Raw genomic sequence first — 18,564 nt, forward strand, 5'->3', positions numbered from 1 at the left:
GGGTTGAAATATCCACCTACATTTTCAGAAGAATCCTAACCCTCTAAAATCAATAAAAACCATCTCCGCCCTCAAACCACAACCCCTCATTCCATCTCTATCGTCTAAACTATGGACCCAACTCAATCTCACACCATAAGCGTCCGTCACGTTTACAATCCCACACAATTCCCGTACACCTATAAACACACCATAACAAAACCCACAAAGCATTTTCTAGGGTTTCAATACAACTACTACTTCTATATCCAACTCCACAATCGCCTTCTCTCTTCCTCCCTTTCTCATATTCACAAACCCATCCAAGGTGCCGCCGCTGCCCACTTTTCGCTCTCTTAGGTTTTTGATTTCAGTTTTCTGAATCTGAAACTAGTCTTTTAATCATACTGGGTTACTGAATCTGTGTTTTGTTTTTGTGATTTGATTGATTGTAGGAGTAAGTAGGTGGTTGAAGAGAACAGAGATTTAAAATGGTGGAGAAGACTAAAATCAGGAAAGAAGAGATTGTTACCAGAGAGTACACTATCAACCTTCACAAACGTCTTCATGGAGTGTAAGCATTCACATACTCTGAACCTTCTTTTTGATTTCTGATTTGGGGATTCTGTTAGGGTTTTAATTTATTTTTATTTTTTTGTTTTTGTGATTTCTGAAACTAACATTTGAGGATTTTGTTAGGGCTTTTACGTATTTTTTGTTTTGTTTTGGTGGTTTATGAAAATACCCTTTTGGGATTAGAAGAAGATAGTGATGTGAAAAATGGTATTCTTAGTTGTTAAAGGAATGGAAGCTTGTGTGTGATGAATGTTGAGCTAGATTTGGATGTGTATGATTATTGTTTAGGTCACTGCTTTAAGAGGGACTCTGGTTTTTTTTTTTTTTTGTTATTGTTGATGTTATTTTGCTTAGTCCTGTTGTATGGAATGGAGCATGTAAACGAGTGAGTTGGATGCAACGTTAGTACCTTAGTAATGGTACCCAACATACACTTGGATGGTAATCAGTAGCAGGACATTTTGATACTTAAATCTTTGACTTTACTTGTTGTCCCCTAGAGTATCCCCTCAACCTTCTCCCGTAATAGGAGCTCAGCAGTCTAAAACCTGGATTGCTTCACCTGATGGGGAAAAATGGGGGAAGATTTTGGGGGATGTCAAGCACTTTCGCTAGATTTTGGTATGTTTGGCACACTAGGTAAATGAATGCCTCAACGGGTACCGGGTACTTGTCTGCTGTTGTTTGAAGTTGTGTGTATCTGATGAACATAATTTGAATGATATGCTGTTTTGCTGGTTTTGTCTAACAAATTAGATTTAATGTTATAAATTTTGACCAGCATTATAATCCATGAGCATTGAGATAACTATGTGTGCACACTGTTGTGTTTTTTTTTTCCTTACATTATTGTGAAGTGCACTTGCCTGTATCTTTGTTACTCTTTTGAAAGATTTTGGGGTTAGTTCTGTAGCAATGCTTCCTCAATATGTTTTTTTATTCTACAGGTAGCTGGTAGCTTTTGAAAGCATGAGTACTTAGACAACTAAATATGTGCATTTGCTGTATTCACATGTGTTGTCTGCCCTGCATCTTCATTATGTGCAATAAATGGTATTAGCTTGGTATTTGGTACTGATAGAACTTGTATCTTTGTATTCTTTTGAAAGCATGGGTACTTAGACAACTAAATATGTGCATTTGCTGTATTCACATGTGTTGTCTGCCCTGCATCTTCATTATGTGCAGTAAATGGTATTAGCTTGGTAGTTGGTACTGATAGAACTTGTATCTTTGTATTCTATGTTTCCACTTGCTCAATGTGATATATTTAACTTTCTGGTTTCTGTTATGCAAGTGTTTAAGTTTAACTTGGTGAACAGAAGTTACTTTATTGCAGAGGATTTCATAGTGGCATCGTTATCAATAATTGTATGAGCTATATGTCAATTGGAAGAAACATGTTTGTATTCTAGCTTTCTGTATATGTAACTTGTAACTGCTTTTTGTTTTCATGGAAGTAATTTTGATTTCTTTTTGTCTTGTTTAAAAACAACAGAACTTTCAAGAAGATGGCTCCCAAGGCCATTAAGGAAATCAGGAAGTTTGCCCAGAAGTCCATGGGAACAAAAGATGTCAGAGTAGATGTGAAATTGAACAAGCACATCTGGAGCAAAGGTATCAGAAGTGTCCCAAGGAGAGTCAGGGTTAGAATTGCACGAAAGAGAAATGATGATGAAGATGCTAAGGAAGAGCTTTACTCACTTGTCACTGTTGCAGAAATTCCAGCAGAGGGTCTCAAGGGATTGGGCACTAAAGTCGTCGAAGAAGCTGAAGATTGATCCGTTATTTTGCTTCAACAACTATCTTTATTTTACTGGAGAGTTTAGGAAAGTTAATTTACAGATCTTGTGATACCTTCTTTAGTTTAATTTTTGTCACCGAGTCTAGTTACATCATTCAGATCTTATGGTTAAAACTTTTGAAACTATGTTGAGCTTTTCGTATTGCGGCTATTGCCCCCATGGAGAAAATGGAAGCCTAAGTGCAGTCTGGCTTTGTTAGAGATAGTCATCTAACTGTCTGCCTATCAGGGCATTGGGTGATAATTAAAATGCCCGACTTGCTTTGACACAGCCAAACTTGACCAGACCTAGTGTATCATGCTTCATTTGTAAGGTCCTGCAGAGTTCGGATAGGCTGTGTAGAACATTGTATCATGCTTCATGCCTTCGAGGTGCACAAGGCTCGTGCAGGTAATGGATAGTTGAACACAGGACTGCCAGTGTCTATCCATCCGGGAGGAGTGGTCCTCCAAATCTGTACATGCTTCCAAGTGTTCAATTGTAGTAAAACTTAAGGGAAGCCAAGGCTTGCAGCAAAACATGGAAGGGTGACTGCCACTGCAAATCTCCATTCCAGCTTTTCTAAATGAGGAACTTTAATTTATGGGAGAACAACTCAAGTATCTAATACATGTGGCTCTCACCAGCTCAGTTAAGTTGGACTTGTCTATGTGTTTTATCGCACAAAAGAAGGTTGTTTGAAACTATGTTGAGCCTTCCATTTAGTTTCTTTATCTATCCTGATTTAATTGGGGCCACCAAAAAACAATCAGGGGCCTGACCAATTTAGACCAATTTATACCCACAGCAAAAATTTTAGAAGGGTTCTAAAAGGTGGTGAAAATACTATTTTACCCTTACTACTTAAAAGCCAATTCATTTTCTAAAACCAAAATTAGAAAACTCTCCTCCTCTCCCTTCTTTTCCCACCCGATTTCTCCCCCTCTCCTCAACTAATGACAAAAAAAAAAAAAAATCTTCGTCGATTGATAGAGAAAAATTCTTCTACAAACATGGCTCGAACCAATGTTTGATAACCCTAAATTGGTAGAGAAAGCCAAATTGAAGATTAATTCAAAACCAATATTGCAGTATCAAGCCGGGAAGAATTAGAAGAAGACTTAGAAGAAGAAATTGATTTCTAGAACCGATTTTTTTCCAGTTACAGTTAAAGGGTCGTTACTCTGTATGATGTTATACCCTAACGACCTTAATGCTGCATATATACTATATGAAAAATCGTTAATCTGTATGATGTTCTAGTGAACGATCCTAATTCTGCTACTACAATTTTTACTCCTAGATTTGGGTCGTTACCTCTGTAACCCAATCTATTGACGACCCTAATTCTGCTAAGAACAGTCTCTCTATCTTAAAAATTGGTAGAGTCGTCAATAGATATAAGCGAGTCGTCATTGAACTGTTTTGGTTTAGATTAGAGTCGTTACCATATATAGTAACAGATGACGACCCCATAACATTTGCAGGAGTCGTTACACCATATTACTATGACATCTAACGACTCTTCATAACATTTGCAATAGCTAGCTAGGATCGTCATTTCATATGACTACAAAAATGACGACACTAAGTGTTACATTTTACAGAGAATTTTGGTTTTAGAGTCGTTTTTTTGTTAACCGAAACACAAGACGACTCTATCTGACCAACTAAAAGGGTCGTCACTCTGTATGACATTACCATAACGATTTCTCATAACCTGCAAAAGTTACAGGTTTCAGTCGTTATGGGTAGTGTATATAAACGGCCGACCCAATAGGGTCGTTTTGCTATACACATCCCGACTATGACGACCCTTACACTGAGTAGTTCCATAGTGTGGATGATTCGACCACTTGGAGCAACAAACACACAATTTCAAGAGTATATGAGGTTTACCTGGTTGTTTTGAGGTGCGGGTTCTTCATTTTGAGGATTGGTTCCTTCATTTTGAAAAATGGGATCTTCATCTCCACCATTATTCATGGCTTCCTCTATTAACATCTCCTCATCAAACATCCAATCCATCGGATTATTTGTGATAATCTCACCATCAGCACAATCTTGTTTGTTGTTTGAAGCTTCACCAACATCATTTCCGCCACTACAATCACTCACTTCTAAAAACCCTAACTTTTCCCACAAAACTCCTCTTATTCTTCTCAACACTCACACACAAAAACACCACCTCCCCCCCCCCCCCCCCCCCCCCCCACCCCCACACACAAAATTTAACTCTTATTCTTCTTAACTTAACTAATCATTAACACTAATCATTTGGGGTAATTTAGCCATTTCAAAAAATAGGGGATAAGGGATAACCCATATTTATTATTTCATATCCCTTTTTGTCCTGTAGTGCAGGGCCCCTAATTGTTTTTTGGGGCCCCCAATTAAGCCAGGTTATCTATGTGTTTCTGTATTGTCCCATGGACAAAATGGGAAGCTAAGGTGCAGTTTGGCTGTGAGTGAGAAATTCATCTTACCGTCTAGACACTGAGCTTGAAAATGCTCCCTTTCGACAGTCTGGCCTTAGTACATGGGCACAGCCAAACTTAGGTTTCATGCTTCATCACTAAAGGCTGGCATTAAGGTCATAGGCAAGCTTAGAGGCGCAACCTAGTGGGCGAGAGACCACAACGCTATTAGACTGCCATTGTCTATCCAATATCCAACCTGGAGGAGGCAATTGTTGTAAAACTTAAGGAAAGCCAAGACTTGCAGCAAAAAAACATGGAAGGGTGACTTCTATTGCAAATCTCCATTGCAGCTTTTTTAATGACTGATTTTAATTTCCTTCGAAGTGCTACTCATGAAAACTTCAATTACAGGTTATGGGAGATCTGCTCATGTTCTCAGATTACTGTGGAAAACAACTTAACTGTTTAATACTATCATGTTACTCTCACCAGCTCAGAAGTTCAGGACTTGTAAGCCACACAAAAGAAGGTTTTACTAATGTTGTGTTTTATTGTACATCAAGATATTACGGAAGTCAATATATGTAAAATGAAATACAGAGAACAGTTGCTATCGATCAGAAGCCTGACTACGAGTAGTGTTCAAACATTCTATTATTCTAGTTTACGGCTGTACAATCTCTCCAAGTACATTTTTAAACATAGAAACAGTACTTACTAATTGTTTTACTAGTGAACAGTGACTAGCCTTCAAGATCTTACACACACACTTACATCAAGCTTCTCAGGAAGCTACATTACATAATTGTCAAACTGCATAGGAGTCAGTGTCACCACCCATAAGACAGAAGCATTCAAAATTTTGTGATGTCATTGTAAAAGAATATTGTCATACCTCTTCTCCACCGCCAAACCATCACTCTGGATGTATGGTCAACTGCCAGCTGAAAATGTGCGATGGTCCAAAGTCTGAACGAGTCTTCGGTATTTTGACTTACAAATGCTTACGTTTCATCTTCACTTGCAGGTGCAGTTGACAAATTTTCTTTTGGAAGGAAGTTGCTATCCTTCCTGTCTTGCAAAAACAAACACACAACTGTGATGTCGTCCACTTTTGAAGAAGGGTAATCATGTCGCCATGCTGCACTGGCTGCTTTAACAACTGCTCTTGCAGCTACTTCCTTGTTCTCAATGGACCATACAATTGATGCAACTTCCTCATTAGTAAGGACATCCCACACCTACAATGGGCACAGTTAATTCACCAAAAAGGAAAGAAAACCATGATGCAATGGTTCTAAGAATTCAACGATCAGTTAAAATGAACTTTAACTTACTCCATCGGTTGCAAGAACAAGAAACTGGTCATCATTGGTTAAGCGAATGTGGGTTATCTGAGGGATAGCAATTACACCGTAATCCTTGAGATGAAAGTCTCCAAAAGCTCGTGCCATGGCAAGGCTCATGTAATCATCATCAGCTGACCAAACACGGTGTACATCTGGTTCACCCTTATGTGGGATTACTCTTCCCCCACATTTCCTTATTCTTTCTGCTTCTTCTGTACAACCGACAGTTCAAATTCAATCATAAACACCAACACCAACAAAACATACAATATGCACTCATTCCCTGATTACCAAGATGATGAATTACAAATAGTGATACGGAAAAAACGTACTCGGCAAATCAGGTTTATGATCAATTGTTAATTGGACAGCTTTGAGTTCACCATCTGAAATTCTTCCCAATACTGCCCTTGAATCTCCAAGATTAGCAATTACAAGATCTTGATCCTGCTCATTTAGCAAATACAAAATTAACAGATTAAAAACTAAACATTCCGAAAATGGATACAGCACAACACAAATCCTTGCAACATATAACAATCCTTTTGGGCATATATGGGTCACACCCACTTCCTAAGTCCAAAATGTGACATACAAATCAAGTATCAAAACCATAAGCTTTCGCCGTATCAATTACGCGAAAACGGCAGTCGAAACTAAATTCATTACATAATCATGATAATCAACATCCTTTTATGCAGCTATAATTTGAATTGCTCACAAATTTTGACAGAAACAAGAAAGAAAGAAAAAAAGTTGTTACCTGCTTGATAATGGTAACTGCAGTAGTCCCACTACATGAAGAATCAAAGTCCTTTTGAAGCTTAATTTCTTTATCCATAATCTTAAAAGCACTAACACAATCTCTTCTCCATTCATTAGGCTTATAAACATTCACCAATTCACTTTCATCATAATTACGTAGTCTATACCTCTCTTGTTCCAACAACAATTTGGGTAATCTATTTATCACCAAATTACTCACTTTATGACCATTTTCTCCATGTCCATCAAACACCCCAAAGAATTCTCCTCCTTCTTTACCAAATCCCTACCAAAAAAAAAAAGAAATAAAAGAAGCAGACCCAGAATTTCATTATTTCATCAATTTGGGTGTATTCTGAAATGATCAAATTTCACATGAGATAGATAGATATATGGATTGTTAGATAGATACCTGGTAAAAGAGTGCAGAGTCTTGGTTAAGTTCTTTAGTACCAACTTGTGAATACAATGAAGCAATTCCAAACTTGGAAGATCTTTGAGAATTATTGTTGTCTTCAATGAATAGCAAATTGTTTTTATATTCATTTTCAATCATCTGATCCTCTATAGATGGAACAGACATACATAGACCCATAACTGACTTTTTAAGAAGATACTGTATAAGGATCTCTGTTTCTCTCTATCTCTCAGAATTTATAGGAAGTTGAACATCAAATGTCCAGCTAATTAAGGGGTTGCTGTGAATAAGAACTGGCTGCTGATAATGATGAAATGTGAATTATGAAATGAACTTGTGTTTTAAATGATATTTTTATTGATGTCAATGGTTAACAGCAGCCCGAAGATGCATCTAACAGGCAAATGAATAGTGTTTACTTTTAGTGAAAACTGTTGGATAAGACCTTATCACACTGTACTTATCCTTTGTATAAGTTGGCTTTTACTTTTAGGTATTTTGTGTTTTTCTTTCTTGTTTTTGTTTCCATTACAAGTTCAATGATGCAAAATGTCAATATTATGATAAACATAGTCATTACAAAAAATTAAACTTTCTTGGTTTACCAAAAGATTCATGAAGGCATGGATCTTTTGAGAATTTAATTCTATGAACACTCATTTCAAAAAATGTTAATCTGAAAATTCATTTGATTAGTTAAGTAGTCACATATTGGTGTTGATGTGAATCGTTAAAAACCCTTACCATTTATCGAGGAACTACTGAAGTAAAATCCAAAAATAAAACTGAGATGCCATGAAACGTTGTTAGATAATGTGCACAACATCTTACTTGGATCTCAGCATGTTTAATTTTAGATCTTATTTACTAAATTCAGCTAATAAATTGTTTTTTTGGCCATCCGAGACTAATATGAGATTAAGCACCATTTAGATATGTCGGTTTTGGTTTTGTCCCAAAATCTCGGTTTGTTAAGCAACTTTTAATATTTATTTTTTCCTCCTGGGTTGGTTAGCTTGTCTTTTCAAGTTTTAAATGCTAATAGAGACATCAGCTTATGTGAAGTCTAATCAAAGGAAAAGGCATGGATTCATATGGTACACAAACCGTGTTGTATACAATCAGAAGACAAGATAACCATATGACTCTATGCCACCTATTTTAATACAAAAGTTAGTACTACTAATCAAGATTAGAGAGAATTAGTATTCAATATTCTTAAAGCAGTAGCTGTTATACTATCTCCTTCTCAAGATGACAGCTTGTAAGATTATGACATAAAAAATGCAATGCACGAGAGAGGAAGCTGCGAAAAATTGAATATAGCTAGCTCTTCAATGCAGGCAACAATTGATTACAACTCTTTAATGCAGGCAGGCAACTTGACATCCACCATTTGAGTAGATTTCATTTCTTTAATCATCCCCCTATATCTACCCTTTTTAACTTTCTTCTTTTGTCTTTTGAATCTTAGGTTTCTTATAATGGTTTTAGATAAGTTTAATGACCATTTAGGTTCAAATGGATAATTAATAATCATTTTTGGTGAATATGACACACACTAGTGGAGAAGTTTAGTTACAAGTTGTTGACAACCTCTACAAGTAATTAGTGCTAATTAATTGAAAGGTTTGCTTATTTCAAAAGTAATTAGGAGTTTTTAATTTGCAAAGGGTTGCTCAAAATACACTAGTTAATTGTTAATATTATCTTCATTTTTGAGCTAATGATACTTTTTTCCCTAGTGGTGTAATAGGGACGTGAAGATCCTATTCTATCCACAATCAAGATGAATCTTTAGTTTGTTGGGAAGATTTTTCAACATTGGTAATGGGTATAGATCATTGACGAGGGTACTAAAATCCATATATAGTAATAGAGGCTTAGCTTTTCGAGGGTACTAAAATTCATATATAATAACGAAGGCTTAGCCCAGAGGCTTAGGCTTTTTGGTTTATCGTACGTGGATTTTGTCCATCCCTGTAAAATGGTATACATTAGCAGCCATGAAGCTTTTAAGACCACCAAAAAGATATGTATTACGCGACACTCATTAATGATTGATTGTTTACGGATGAGGTGAGATCTTGAACACGTCGAGTTCAATAATGCACGAGGACACTTTTTAAGAAAATTGTGTCATTAATTCTTGGACTAAACATTTAATCAAACTTAAGTACAAAAGCAATCATTTGAAACAAGCAACCTTCAACACAGCTTGTAAGAACAGATAACATCCTCATTCCACATCCTAATTGTGGTGTTTGGTGTCAAACATGCAATGTCAACAATACGTGCAAGAATCAATATTGATTAGAATATGAATGACATATCCCCCAGATACAGGAAGAATGCGTTTTCATATAGTCCAATTGATTTCATTTCACATATCTCAAAGAAAATGGAACCAGAGAAAGGAACTGATTACCTGTCTTGGTTATCAAATGGAACCAGTACAAAGGAAACGAATTGAGTTATGGTAAAACGTACAATCGAAGAACACAAAAAAGATAAGAAAGCGATAAGAGTTGTTAATTTATCAAAGGTGAAAGTGATTTTCAACAAATTTATACATGAAAATGACAGGAAGAAGATATATTTTTTTTTCAGTCAAGCTACAAATTTAATAATAAAAACATGACAAGCTATGCAAATATTAATAACACAAACTCTACATTTGCAGCAAAAAAAGAAGAAGTGGATGTTTTAACTTCTGTACCTACATGGAGTCACTGGGAGACGGGAATATTCTCTTCCGCAGGAATGATTTCAACAGAAGGGGACTTCTTTGTAAGCGATTTGGGGACGTCGACATCATCTTGAACACAACGTTGTTGTGGGTGAGATAACAATACACACATCAGCCGAAAAAGCACACGTGAAAGGCCTTGACCACTCTCATATATGTAGCCTTCATGTTCACTAACATGTTCAAGAGCGTCTACAAGAGAGTCGTATACATCTTGAGGGCAGTTCTTCTCGGGATCAGGTTTGTCATGGAGGTAGATGACATCCAAGGTGAATGTTTTCTGGTTAGCAGGCCACTGATATTGTGGTTTTGATGATGATCTGCAGTATATGAGGATCTGAAAAGTAACAGATATTTACTAAGTGTCAATATTCACTGGGATGACCAAACAAAACTTGAGAAATAACTTTAAAAGGTACCATTTCTTGAATATAAAATTCCAGTTCTAAAACTAAGTGCGACATATATCAAGAATGCATCTTCCAACTGAGATTGCAAGCTGATATATTCACACCATCTTGCAAAATATGTGACATGCAAATTACAGCGAAATACCTTCATCTGACAGCGAAGGTTCTAATGAGTATATGACATATGTATCCAAATACTTGTACCAATTTGCACACCTCTACCCTGTGAGTGTGGTTGATCTTTTCAGATAGATTCATATAGTCAGAGTTCTTGCAAGACTTCGTCACATGTTTTTGGTGTTTTTCATAGAGTCGCACAAATACAAGAATCAGTTTATATAAGATAAGAATCAACAAAACTTAATTGGTTAGCATCTAGAATTTGAATGACTCATTTGTTACAGCTTCAAGAATTGTAATTCAGAGACGTATAACCCGGTTCGAAGAAACCCATTTCAAAAGTTCCACCCACAGTCGGATCTTCGTAATAGAATTGCCTAAAGAGATATTCTGCAATTGTTTGAATTGTTTCTTATTGTATCCATCTTTACACCTAGGGAAACCCAGTATAATAAAAAACGAAAGCAATCAAGTAAGCATACTTTTTCTTTCTTCCATTGACTGAATAAAGTGGGCAAGTCTGATTAATTCAATACATGCATGAAGATTAACAAATAAAGCTACGAAATAAAGGAGCGTATCATGATGGGTGAGGAGGCAGAGAGGATGGGACAGGCTCTTGATATGTGTGTTGGTGACAGGCTCTTGATATGTGTGTTGGTGACAGGCTCTTGACATTCAGCATCCGGACTAGGTTTTTAGTTTTGCTCTGGTATAGGCCATTGCACTTGCATTGGAGTTTAACAAAACTTGGATAAATACGAGTTCAGTTCATACTCGATGGTGATAATTCCACTGAGGTTCTCATCAGTTCAGATAGTATTTGGTGATCATTCTACTAAGGATAGGCCATTTGATTGTATTGGAGACAACATTTTCACAATCAGGGAGGATGCTACTTGACCAAGGTGGGAGAGTGTGTAATGCAAGTGTAGCATACAAGCTTCTCTACCCACTCCCTTTGTACTATGGTGCTTGACTGATCGCAAATGACAGTTGACACTTGTACCTTCAAATCCTATCTAAAGCATAAAGGTTATTAAAGCGAACTATAATAAACTTTACATTTTTGATAGGACTTGAAAATAGTGTGAACTGTCATTCAGGTAACATGATTTTGAAGGTTATAGAATTTTGAATTTGCATTACCCAATACATTATTCTTTAAAGTTTCAGAATCTTGAATTTCAATTTACATTATTCTGCTTTTGATGTGACTTTAGCTCGTCTCTGAAGCTTTACCATTTTGAGCTTTCACACAAAATTTGGGGCGACAAAGCTGAAATTACAGAATACACATAGAGGCTTCATCTGGGAGCCTATATAAGAAGAAATTCTGCTGATACTTTCTAGAATCATTTAATTCCTTTCTTGCTACTTCTGCAACAAATTGCAGCTGAAACAAACTTCTACTTTCATGACTATTATACTTGCATCATTGCTGAATTTAAGTGCCTACTACAGACTCTTACCATTTTCTGCCTCGTAATAGCATGGCAGCATGAAGCAAAGGTACTTAAAGAAGCACTGATTGCTAAATGAGATGAAAGTAACAGCAAGAATCATGGATGATTAAAGATGAGCTATAACAGTATATACTACACCCCATCCAAAGATGCAGCTCCAATTTAAAGACTGCAGAAAAGAGCATTCACTACAGCTCAGAGGAGAGAAATATAACTACCTATCTTAAATGTTGGTACCTTGATGGACCCTTTGAGTGATCTTTTTAGATAGGTTGTAAGTATCTGAGTTCTTAATCACACATGTATGGAGCTCTTCATAAAGTCGAACAGAAATGAGTGTTCGACTCATGTGATGTACATATGACTACCTATCTTATTCAAAACTAACCATGAAGGCAAATGGTCAGTAGCTTAACGAATGTTATATACTTCAATCTCAATTTGGCTAGTTTCTACTATGCATCATACTTCAAAATAATACTACCAAAAAAATTGAAGATTACACTACAGTACTACTAATTTTACTTGATAGAAAAACAAAATTCTTAAAGAAGAATGCACTTAAATATGTGACATGTGATTGATTTTGATATACAGAGTCAGATTAAAGCGAAATACCTTCTTCCAACAGTGAAGGCTTAATGAATTTCACTATGACATTTGCATCCAAAATTTATACCAGTGTGCGAACCTCTACCCTGTGACTGTGAGTGATATTTTCAGATAGGTTAAGATCGTCAGAGTTCTTCTAGGACCTCATCACATGTTTTAGGTGTTCCTTATAGAGTCCTACAGAGACAGGCATTTAAGTGACGTAAAGATAAGTACCTATACTCTTGAAAAGCATATATCCCTGACGGGAAAATCTTCAGTGGCTTTATTAATCACATGACACTGTACCAATGTGTGATCCTCTACTCTTTGAGTGATTTTCTTAGATAGGTTGAAATTGTCTGAGTTCTTGTAGATATAAGCCTTAATCATATTTGTATGGTGTTCATCGTAAAGTCGAACAAGAAGAGTATTTCATTCTACAGATGAGTATCTATCTTCTTCAAAACTAACCAAGACGGAAAATGCTTAGCAGCTAAACCACAGTAATACTATCAATGTTGTACTTTGATCTCATTTTGGAATTGGTTTTAAGACTCATCATCATACACTGTAGTACTACTACTTTTTACTTGATAAAGAGAATAAATTCTTTGACACGAAAGACAACTTACAACTCTTAAGAGACGATTCTGTGCTCGGGATTTCTTTGCTTCATGAGCTGCTATCCTGAACAGATGGGTAAGATCTGCATTTCCTTGTGGCGAATGCGAGTAGACTAATCCCCGGAGGGCTGCAATGGCAGAGCCAACCTCGTTACTGAACTCCTTTTGATGCTTCAACAAATACAAACAAACAAAAACTCAGTAAATTTTCCAATGCAATTACAACCAACCCCATTAAAACCATATGGAGCAACGCACATTACAAACCTAAGAACCTAATTTTATTTTCTAGGGTTCCACACAATCTGGGGAAAAATTGGAGCTAATCCTAACTCCATTATCTCACAAATAACTAAATTTTAACAAAATCTAAGAAAAACCCATTAAAATTTAGACAACTTACTAATCAATTGACAATCAAAGTCCCTTTATTGGCAAATTAATTAATCAAAAATCAAGATAATGAACATAAAGGAAGAAGAAAGGAAGTAAATTTTTACCCATGAAGCAACTTGAGCCAAAGAAGCGAAAGCAAAACGATGATCAGGATTGATAGTAAGTTTAGAATGAACAAAGAGAAGAATAGCTTGTTTAATTGATTCAAGCCTAGTAATAGGTCGACCTTTTGGTCCTGAAACTTTCATTTCAACTTGAGATTCAAGACCAATATCAATACAGAAAAGTATATCTTCATTGTAGAATCGAATAGGTTGTAGTGAATATGATGAATGATGTGTGCTTGAACCTTCAGCTTCCATTCTTTCTCTCCGCTCTCTGTAGAATTTTTCTTGTTGCTGAATTTTAAATCAATGGATTTAAGCGAGACTCAATTAACAACCGGGCTGTGCTCCACCCATCTGGGAATCGGGCTGGTTCAAATAAGCTGGGCTTTCGGGGAGGCCCTTTTTGAATACACATCACATAGCTACTTCGACTTCTAGAAGTTAGAGCTTCTCCAATGACATGTGTGTGAAGATAAATGTCAAAATCCACCTAGGATGCACATCCATTTTCTCTAAAATCATTCTCCAATCCGGATGTCATAAATCAATGTATACATGACTTTAGGTAGAAAATGTCAAGGAGAATGTCTAGTTTTCCACATTCCCCTTGACATTGTCTAGCATCCTAATCAGCTTTTTAAATTAAAAATATATTTTATTTACTAAAATTAATTCTAATACAATAAATAATCATTTTTTAGATCTAATAAAATCTTAAAATTTCTAAACATAAAATTTACATTTAATAAAAAAATGATCACAAACAACACCATTGGAGATGAATAACTTTTTTCACCTAAACTTAAGGAAATTTGGAATAAAAATGTCTTGTTTGTGTTGCCACATAGGAAATACATACAACAATCATTGGAGAAGCTCTTAGTTTGGTTATAAAATTGCAGAACAATTATTAGGAGCATAAAGATCAACTTTTTAATTTTATATTAGTCCGATAACAAGGTTTCCAACATCTGTTCTTGGTTTCTGTTTTTGCGACTTATAATATCCAAACGCGTTATAATTATGTTAGTATGATAAGGGGTGTTTAAAATATGTAAAACATTATTAAATTGAAATTTGTGCAATCCAAAAATTAGGATGCACAATTATCACTTCTTTTGGTTGGGTGGTTAGTTTTTAAATTTGGATTGGAAACGAGAAAAATGAAAGTAATGTGTACTAAATATTGATTTTGAGAATTAAATACCCAATAAAAGATGGGTATTTGTGCATCATGGTTTTTAAGGGGGTACGCAAGCTCTTACCTCTTATATTTATTTTTATTTTATTCAAAAAGATGGTTGTTCCCTAATTACCTTCAACTCATTCATCTTAATTAGGTATTTGATTGATTTTGTTCATCATTTTTCTTTAAAATAAAAATCTAGATACTAAAAAAGGGTTGTTGCCTATTGGTAACTCATTCATCTTAATTACATATTTAAGTGATTTTTTTCATCATTTTCTTTTTTAGCAAAGAAATATTATTTCCAGTTATTTAATCAATAGGCAATCGTGAATGTTAACTGCCAATTATTCTTCATGTTCTTTATAAATGAAGAACGTCGATATCAACCGGATGGATTTTGTATAAATCCATCTTATTATTTTTGATGTATAAACCTATTATTCCGTGTTAAAAGTACTAACAATTGGTAATTATGGATTTACCCAGCGTGCTGATTACAAAAAAATCGACGATAAATGTTATTGTAATTTGGTTATAGCCCTCAATTTTGGTCGTGAATCTGGTTGCTCTTAGAGCTAGGTTAAGTCAACATAGATTAAAATCGTGATCTGAACCCAATTTTTTTTGTATAACAACAGAATTTGAACGTTGTGGTTAACTGGAGTTTCTGGTTGATTCTGGCTCCATCATATTATAAATTTAGTAATAATATTAACACGATATATTTTTAAAACTTATAAAATTTTATGATGTTGCCAAAAATACGTTAAAAAATCTTTATGGAGATTACCAGAGCCGAGAAATAAGCCTCCAATGGGGAGAACAACACCTTTTGCTAATCTGATGGCAAACTTAATGAGACCCTGTCTTATTTCCTTATTAACAGAGCCATCGTCAAAAATGTCCCTAGATAACCAAAGATCCATGAATGTCGCGACATGAAGCGTACTATTCTTTTAATCTGTCTCCGACTCATCTGGAAACCATTGAGACACCCACGAGCTGTAGAAACACCTTGTCTCGTTTTCCTTCCGGACAAAGCCTTTTGACTTCGCAACGAGAGAAGCATGCATTTGTTCTTTATCTTCAGACAAGGTGATATCAAGATTCCTTGTTATGGGAAGGTTCAGCAAGACAGCCACACTTTCCAAAGAGACAGTCATTTCGCCCCACCTACATATGGCCGTGTGAGTGGCTGGACACCATCGGGAGATGAAAGCATCTAAGCTCGGGATATCTTTCCTGATTTGAAGCGCCGCAGAAGCTGTGACAGCGCCAATGATTTGCGCTTTGATCAAATTTGCTTTTACACAATCCTGACTTATCATGAATTGCATCCACTTGTCGAAAGAAAGCAACAGACTCTGACAGATTCTGAAGTCAATGGAAGAAGCAACATACTTTTGCATTTGAAGGAAAAATCGTATTACACAACCTGGTCTAACCGACTGGGTGTCTCCTTCACCCTATGAACCGGTCAGAAGGACGGTAACAAACTTACGATGATTTCTCCTCGCTGTGGCGGACGTTGTGAAAAATTCATAATCCATGTTTGGCTTAGAGATGCCAATATTTTTCAAAGCCGCGGCAGGGATTTTCTCAGGTGACATCCTAATGAAACCTTCTTAAGCTGCTTATATTTTCAACTACAAAACAAAGAAAGGGGTACGAAGAGAAGTTACTACAAAGTGCATGAAAACTATTTTATCAACAACGAGGAATCCATTTTGGACGTGGACCAATTTGTTTTAATTTGCAAGCCATAACACTCACAACCGAAGAAATGGGGAATGGAAAATCCTACGTTGCCGCGGAAAGCACGCCCCTTGCTAAAGTCGTACCTTGCAGCGAAAAGTACGCACCCGACCAAGAAAGAGCGCCCCACCGCGGAAACTATGCACACGGTCACCCCAAGGAAAAGGAGGAAACCCTAAAAACTAGGTTTTCGTGGGAAAGGAATTGGTGGAAGTCACCTTCCCGTGCATGCCTATTTTGCATAATAATTGAGGTGGCTAACATTACTACGATGTTCACGATGAAATATTTCTACAAGTTCATGGAAGATACACCTATGGCTAGGGTTTGCACCAATAAAAAAAAGATTGAAAGAGAAATGCTGGAATACATTCCTGGAATATGCTTGCCCGCTTTATTGCTACCACTCTACCGCTAGCGCAAGGACGTGAGAACAAAGAGACGAGATAAAAAGGAGAGCAAACACTTTTATAGGCGTGATACTTTTGGAATTTGAATAAGGAAAGGATTTCCTATTTGAGTTATGTATGGAAAAAGGAAATTGGTCCCGCAAGAACAAGCTTCACGGTGCCAACAATCCGCGCCACCCCAAGCCAACGTCGCGCCATACCAGCGCCCACAACGTGCCGTGCCATACCAGCGCCCACAACGTGCCGTGCCATCACCCACGCCACACTAAGCGAGCTCCAAGCCCATGGCAACGCTCACGCCATGCCAAGACCATGCCAACGCTCACGCCATACCAAGTCCATGCCAACGAATTTCAAAGTCAACCAGCAACGCCAACAACTCCGTGTTACCTAGCCTAGCCAAGATGACGCACGGTCAAGCCAAGCTGGCGCCAACTGTTTGCATCCCGGCCAGCAACCAGCACTATTACTCCGCGGCCTATCCAGCAGCGCCACGAGCAGAATTTACGCAAATCCGCCAATGCAAGAATCACAGATTATCAGTATAAGCATGCTGATATCTTACGCTTGGGGGACCATCGTACTCCATACGGTGCTTTTAGCACAGTAAGTCCATTGAACAACTGACTACCGAGTATATTCCTTTTTTATACATCGAACTTATAAAAACATGTTAATTCTCTTAGCATTTTTATTTTAAACTAGATTTTGTGCCCGTGCTATGCCCGGGCAGCTTCGCAAACTTGGTTCACCAATTCAATCTACAACTACCAACTACAAATACAATGCATCACTGCCTCTTTCTTTGATTTGGTAAAGCTCGGTTTCGCCTCACCCAAATCCTTTAAATTGATTGGAAGCTGTTGCAAACGAATAATGAAAAGATAAAATTTAACAATTTTCCTTTTACATATAAGAACAATGAAAAATCTTATATATTCAGAACAGATGGAAGTCTTTGTATCTTTCTAACAATAAGAATTACTTGAAGATGTTGGTAAAGAGTAGAGTAGGCGTTAAAAAAAGCGACAACTTATCAACAGAAATAAACCATAGTAAGTAGTAACAGTAGAGTAATAACCTTGCCTCATCAGAACAACTGAAGTGAATCCAATATGGAACCCCAACCTCTTAAAGAGTAATAGTTATTAGTTATCTACCTCAATTTACTGGTACATTTCATAATATTAATTCTTAAAGGGCGAACAAGAGCAGTTTCTAAAGTAGTTTGTTTTTTTCTTTTAGCCATATTTTTGATTTGGTATGACGTGGTTTCGCCTCGCCCCGTCATGCATTTTTTATTAGGTGTCATGGGATTTCACCCCACCATATCACGATACATTTTTGATTAGGTGTGGCTCGGCTTCGGATTCGCCTCGCCCCGTCGTGATGCATTTTCGATTTGATGTTGCACGGCTTCGCCCTGCCCGTTGCGGTACATTTTTGATCAGGTG

General features: G+C 36.7%; 3 protein-coding genes across 3 annotated transcripts; 1 reads left to right on the forward strand and 2 right to left on the reverse strand.

The window, feature by feature from the left end:
- The first annotated feature begins 226 nt into the window (after positions 1 to 226).
- Positions 227 to 2,560, forward strand: LOC113318761 (60S ribosomal protein L31-like). Its single transcript, XM_026567002.1, has 3 exons — positions 227 to 307; positions 435 to 553; positions 2,054 to 2,560. The coding sequence occupies exons 2-3, from the start codon at positions 471 to 473 to the stop codon at positions 2,334 to 2,336; spliced, it is 366 nt and encodes a 121-aa protein (XP_026422787.1). The 5' UTR covers positions 227 to 307; positions 435 to 470; the 3' UTR covers positions 2,337 to 2,560.
- A 2,810-nt stretch (positions 2,561 to 5,370) lies between these two features.
- On the reverse strand, positions 5,371 to 7,696 carry LOC113319439 (probable protein phosphatase 2C 72). The gene is made up of 5 exons (XM_026567698.1): positions 7,286 to 7,696; positions 6,872 to 7,159; positions 6,441 to 6,555; positions 6,097 to 6,320; positions 5,371 to 6,000 (listed from the first exon to the last, which is right to left on the reverse strand). The coding sequence occupies exons 1-5, from the start codon at positions 7,466 to 7,468 to the stop codon at positions 5,764 to 5,766; spliced, it is 1,047 nt and encodes a 348-aa protein (XP_026423483.1). The 5' UTR covers positions 7,469 to 7,696; the 3' UTR covers positions 5,371 to 5,763.
- A 2,092-nt stretch (positions 7,697 to 9,788) lies between these two features.
- Positions 9,789 to 14,034, reverse strand: LOC113317404. The gene is made up of 3 exons (XM_026565520.1): positions 13,754 to 14,034; positions 13,263 to 13,424; positions 9,789 to 10,377 (listed from the first exon to the last, which is right to left on the reverse strand). Exons 1-3 carry the CDS (start codon positions 14,009 to 14,011, stop codon positions 10,021 to 10,023), a joined length of 777 nt encoding a protein of 258 aa, XP_026421305.1. The 5' UTR covers positions 14,012 to 14,034; the 3' UTR covers positions 9,789 to 10,020.
- Positions 14,035 to 18,564: the final 4,530 nt, after the last annotated feature.

Source organism: Papaver somniferum, chromosome 10 (genome assembly GCF_003573695.1).
Source record: "Papaver somniferum cultivar HN1 chromosome 10, ASM357369v1, whole genome shotgun sequence".
Lineage (NCBI taxonomy): Eukaryota > Viridiplantae > Streptophyta > Magnoliopsida > Ranunculales > Papaveraceae > Papaver > Papaver somniferum.